The sequence below is a fragment of the Gavialis gangeticus genome, unplaced genomic scaffold (genome assembly GCF_001723915.1).
Source record: "Gavialis gangeticus isolate Ggan-Ray unplaced genomic scaffold, GavGan_comp1, whole genome shotgun sequence".
Classification (NCBI taxonomy): Eukaryota; Metazoa; Chordata; order Crocodylia; family Gavialidae; genus Gavialis; species Gavialis gangeticus.
The window spans coordinates 42,182,501-42,187,810 of record NW_017729031.1 but is presented as its reverse complement, the minus strand read 5'-3'; the positions used below and the strand labels follow the sequence as shown (position 1 = coordinate 42,187,810).

Sequence of the window (5,310 nt, the reverse complement as noted above, 5' to 3'; positions counted from 1 at the left end):
GGTGATGGGTTTGCAAACTCCTCGATCAGCCCACGGTGCCGTAGTGCTGCTGTCTACCTGCCCCGGGGCACCTGGGCACTTACTGCTGTGACAAGGCTAAAGTTTTTGTTGTCTTGAAGCTCAGCCCTCAGCTCCTCATACGACTTCTTGTCCTGTCGGGGAGAGAGATGGAGACCAGGGCTCAGGCACGTCCGGTGAGCTCAGAGGCAGCTGAGGTCCAGGAGCTCATCCATCTCCTTTCAGCACAGCAGTGCCCTGAGGCTGGGCAGGGAGCAAAGTGCAGAGGAGCAGATTGGGTAGAAAGCACAGGGCAGGGAGCAGAAAGCAGAGCAGAAGATTAAAGAGAAAGAGCAGGGCGGGGCGCAGAAAGCAGAAAAGCTGATAGTACAGGGGGCAGAAAGCAGAGCAGCGGATGGGGCAGGGGGCAAGGAGCAGGGAGCCAAGCAGCACATTGAATAGAGACAGTGAGGCAGGGAACAGAAAGCAGAGCTGGGGATGGAGCAGGGAGCACAAGGCAGGGAGCAGAAAGCTGAACAGCCAATAAGGGCGGGAGCAGAAAGTGGAGCAGAGGATCAGGCAGAGCACACAGGGCAGGGAGCAGAAAGCAGAGCAGCCGATGGGACAGGGAGCCCATGGCAGGAAGCAGAGCCCAGAGCAGTGGATTGGATGGGGAAGGGGATCAGGGAGGGGACAGGGCAATTTTGTGGCACCCCTGCCCTCAAGGCTGCCCCCCGCCACTGGCTCCACCTGAGTTGGTGCCCCTGTGCACCCCCCAGGAGGTGCTCCTGCACCCACCCACGGGACCCGGCCCTTGCCTCCAGAGCTGCCAGGGGGTTTTAAATAGCCAGGGTGAATTGGGGTTTAAAACCCCCAACATCTGGGCTCTGAATCTCCAGTGTGCACTGCTGGGGCCGGGGCCTGGGCCGGGGGGTCCCTACCTGGCCTGTCACTTACTTGCCACTTGAGGGGGTCCCAGGCCAGGAACCAGCCGGTGAAGGTGGGGGGCTCGTGGCCCTGCCTCACCACCATGATGGGGGTCCGGGGGTCGCGCCCGCTGGGGTGGGAGCTCAGGTACTCCTGGGCCATCACCGCTGCCGCCTCCTGCTCGCTCGCGTTCGCCTCCTTCCCGATCCAGAAGAAAACCTGCGCCACAGACAGGCTCTCCAGACCTGCCCAGAGCGAGGGGGCTGGGCACAGGGCAGGATCGGGGCCTTTCTGGACACGGGACCCCACGGCTCAGGCTACTGGCTCAGCTAGGGGCATGGGGATGCAGGGAGGGCCTGGGTCTCAATCTTGCCCTGGCCAGCCTCTTGCTGCTCCGGGGACCTCATTAAGGGAGGCTTAATTAGCTCCTCTGCCCCGCACCTGGTCCCAGGTGTCCAGCAGGAAGACATCGTCCTCCTCCAGGTCATCCTGGTTGAAGTCCACGATCTCAGTGGCCACGAAGGTGCCTGTCTGGTTGGAGCACTCAAAGAGGCGGGGGGCGACGCACGGTGTCTCCTCCTGCAACCTGCCGGGACATGGGTTGGGGAGGGGGCGTGGGGACCCCCCTCCTGTGGCTGCGTTGCCCAGGGGACCCCTGCTTTGATCCCTGCCCGCCTGGACGCAGCCGCATTTCTATCCAGGCAGCACTGATTTGGTGGCTCAGTGTCAGGTCCCGGGTTCCTGCTAATCTTTCTCCACTCCCAGGCGTGAACACCGCTCTCTCCTTGTTCAAGCGCTCCACGTTCCTCTGCCTGTCCTCCACCAGCCCGGCCCAGGGACGTCTCTCCTCTACCCCCTGCCCCGCCGGGTCTAGCTAGAAGCCGGCGCTCCGGTCTGGGCCCGCGAACTCGGGGGCAGACACGACCGACTGTGAAGCATTGCAGGTGATGTCAAGATGGCGCTGGGATCCTAAGACTATGGATGTGTCTGGCATGGTCGGGACGGGCCTGATCCTGCCTCAGGTGCACAGCTGGACTAGCTGTGGCCCCCAGAGCTCCCTGCCGGCCCCATGGCTCTGGGTCTCTACGATAAATCGGGGCAAACAAGGCACGGCCCCCCACCTGCGCCCTCCATCCACTCATGTCCCTACTACTCCAACCCTCAGCCCCCCACCTGGCTAGACTGAGCCTGGAGCAGGGGGCCGCAACACCATAACCATAACAAATCCTCCCAGCAGCCGCTCCTTGGGGTGTCTCCGGGCTGCATGGTGGGCGGCTCCGGCAGGGTCCCGGGGACCTTGGGGAAGGAGCGCGGGGGTACCTCTTGCTGCTGGCGTAGGGGGCTTTCCCGCCCAGCGCGGCCCAGAAGGCGGGGGGCTCCTGCCCTTCGGCCACCACCAGCTTCTCCGTCTTGGCGATGAGGTCGGTTACCATCTTGCCCATCTCCCGCTCATCCCCGCTGCAGCCCTGCCAGAGACAGCGCGCGCGGTGGCTGCAGGCACCGTGGGGGCGCCGGCTGCCCAAAGACCCCTCGCCCCCCCCAGGTCTCTCCGGCCTGGCTGTACCTACCTTGCCGTACCAGAGGTAGCAGCAGGCCGGGGTCTTGAGCACGAAGACGTCGTTGGAGTTGAGGGCGGCGGCACGGGCGGGCACCTCGATGGCTTTCGTGCTGGTCTCGCTGGCGCCGTGCACGTGGAACAGGCGTGTGGCCGGCGCCGTCTCTGTGGCTCCGGCCCGGGAGCTGCCGCCCTGCGGGGATGGAGGGGTCGGAGGGGGGCTCCCAGTGCTGGGGCCAGGGCTTGGGCACTGTGGGGTGGGGGGCACCGGGATGCGCCAGCTCCACGGTCCCAGCCTCCACGTCCACCAGCTGTCTGGGTGGCCTCAGCACCGCTCCGTGCCTCAGTTTCCACATGGCTAGAGGGGGGCACTGCCATGCTCAAGCCCAGCCCTGCTGAGCTCTGTGCCTCAGCTTCCCCATATTCCAGCACTGCCATGCTCAGGCATCCTTAGGGTTGCCACTCCCCGCCCCAGGGCACAGCCAAGGCATCTCGTTAGCCACGTGGGCCCAAGCCAGACCCCCCAGCAGCCTGCTGGGAGCTGGCCCGCTCCGTACTCACGGTGTACACCACCATCTTGCCCTTGAAGACAGCCAGCAGGTGCGGGGGCTCCTTGCCCATGGGCACGCGCACTTGCATGGGCTCCCCCCCGTACTCCTGGTCCAGGATCACCGCCTGGTAGGCTGAGGCGGCCAGCTCGTCTGGGCTGGCGTGGCGGCCCTGGGGGAACGGTGTGTCTCAGAGCTGGGATGGCCACATAGCCCCCTCCAACCCCCCACAGCACCAGCCTGGACTTGCGGTCCCAGGGGACACAGAGTGTTGCACTGTGCCTCAGTTTCCCTTGGTGAGAGGGCCAGGGAAGGCTCCTGGTGCCCCCAAGCCAGCCAGGACCCGGGGGTCTCAGGGCAGCCCCTCACCTGCCAGATGTAGAGGATGCGATGGGGGCGGCCGCCCGCCTCGTAGGTGTACAGCACCAGGTAGCAGTCGCCGCCGTAGAAGTGGCCCAGCCAGCGCCGCTCCACGGGCACCAGCTCCCGCTCCACCACTCGCCACACCTGGGGGGCCGGGCAGGGGGGTGAGACCCCTGCACCCCCAGCCGACCCCCCCGGCACTGGGCAAGGGCCCCACAGCGCCTACCTGGACCTCGCCGGAGCCGTCATCCACCATGCGGGTCCGCGCAGCCACTTGGGGCTGGGCGTGCAGTGTCGTGGCGTCAAACTTCACCTGCTCCACCTTGGCTGCGGGGCAGGGAGGGGGGCTGAGGCTGGGGGACCCCCCAGACCGCTTCCCCCATGCTGGCTGGACCACTGTGGGATGGGGTCTGGCAGGGGGACCCCAGGGCTGTGGGTCCGGAGTGAGGGGTACCAGCAAGGGGTGCCCCCCCCTTATCACAGTGCCCTCTGAAAAGAGGAGACCCCCATGCCCCCTGCTTACCCACGGTGCCGCGGGCGTGGGTCTGGCCTAGGCCATGGCTCTGCTGCGGCTCTGTCCAGCCCTGGAAAAGCTGCTTGAAGACGGGTGACTCGGCCCCATCGTTCTGTATTTCCACGGATGTGGTCTCTGGGTAGCCCTTGGCCTTGAGGAAGCCCTGGGGGGGGACACGGCCGGGCATGGGGCAGGGGACCGGGCCCCTCATGTGCTGGGAGGGCACGAGGAGGGTCCTTGCTCCAGGCCCCCCAGGGCTGCCCCCCATCTCACCAGGGCCCTGCTCACGGCCTGGTCCCGCTCCTGCCGGCTGGCATTCTTCCCCTTCCACACGAAGATCCTGCTGCCGCCCTGGTCCAGGATGTAGCAGTCCTGGGAGGCAGAGACCCCAGCGCCATCAGAATCAGGCCCCGGGCAGGGAAAGGGTGGGGGGCTCTCATGGGGGCACGTACGTCGTGGCTCAGCATGTCTTGGGCCAGGGGCCGGACGGCGACTTCCTGCACCAGGAGGTTCCCTTCGGCGTCGGACACGCTTCCGGGGCGAGAGGGGCACACTCAGCACAGCAAGGGGGCGCCGTCTCTTTAAGAGGGGGCTGCCCACCCCATGCAGTGGACCCGGGGTCTGGCAGCCAGGTAGCAGGGGTGACTCCCCCTGCCATTGCCCCCCACTCCCGACCCGGGACTCACTGGTACAGCTTGAGCGAGGTGGCCAGGGCCTGGTCAACCAGGGTGTCGGGGGTGGCGGCTGCGAGCTTCTTGCGCTCGCCCAGCACCTCGGTCATCACCCGCATGAGATCTGGGGACGCGGCCTCGTCCTCGCCGTCCACGACGCCCACGACGGCACGGCCGCCACGCTCCTGGTCCCGGATCTCCTTGGCCAGGGTCATTGCCTGCCCCACAGGAAAGCCCAGGGGTCTGGTCAGCCCAGGGAGGGGGGATGGCACGGAGGCGGGGGCTGCGGGTGGGGAGTGAGGGGCGGGGGGTGCGGTACCCGCAGGCGCTCGCGCCGGTTGCTCTCGGGCCCATTCCACTGCACAAGGACTTGGCCCAGGTCGAGGAGGAAGACGTCGCCCAGGTTGAAGCTATTCCAGCTCAGCTCCACCTGGGACAGGGGCCGGGGGTTAAACCCAGGGCTGGGGGCAAGGGAGGGGGGACTGCCCCCGGGTCCTCCTGCCACCGCAGAACAGGGCTCAGGACACGTGGGCCCAGCTCGCCCGGACCCACCTCGCCGGCCGCCACGCGCCTCCGGCCCTTGACGTGCAGCAGGCGCCGCACCTGGTGCGTGTTGGTCTCCACGTGCCGCATGCCCGAGGCCACGCCGCCCTTACGGTACCTGCATGGGGCCGTGGCGTTAGACCGGGGCCAGCGAGGGGTTAACCCCCACCCCCTGGGCTGCAGGGGGGACTG

The 5,310-nt window shown here is 66.9% G+C and overlaps 1 protein-coding gene across 1 annotated transcript in view; it reads right to left on the bottom strand.

Annotated features, from left to right (window-relative positions):
• VIL1 (villin 1) overlaps positions 1 to 5,310 on the bottom strand; it is a 28,143-nt gene that overhangs the window by 7,817 nt on the left and 15,016 nt on the right. The window contains exons 2-15 of the mRNA XM_019522820.1: positions 5,128 to 5,236; positions 4,895 to 5,005; positions 4,591 to 4,793; positions 4,357 to 4,435; positions 4,178 to 4,276; positions 3,914 to 4,067; positions 3,617 to 3,717; positions 3,397 to 3,534; positions 3,041 to 3,199; positions 2,493 to 2,672; positions 2,245 to 2,390; positions 1,366 to 1,510; positions 955 to 1,143; positions 84 to 152 (exon numbers count right to left, since the gene is read on the bottom strand). Of these exons, the coding sequence (XP_019378365.1) occupies positions 84 to 152; positions 955 to 1,143; positions 1,366 to 1,510; positions 2,245 to 2,390; positions 2,493 to 2,672; positions 3,041 to 3,199; positions 3,397 to 3,534; positions 3,617 to 3,717; positions 3,914 to 4,067; positions 4,178 to 4,276; positions 4,357 to 4,435; positions 4,591 to 4,793; positions 4,895 to 5,005; positions 5,128 to 5,236 (1,882 nt within the window). The remainder of the gene's footprint in view (positions 1 to 83; positions 153 to 954; positions 1,144 to 1,365; positions 1,511 to 2,244; positions 2,391 to 2,492; positions 2,673 to 3,040; positions 3,200 to 3,396; positions 3,535 to 3,616; positions 3,718 to 3,913; positions 4,068 to 4,177; positions 4,277 to 4,356; positions 4,436 to 4,590; positions 4,794 to 4,894; positions 5,006 to 5,127; positions 5,237 to 5,310) is intronic.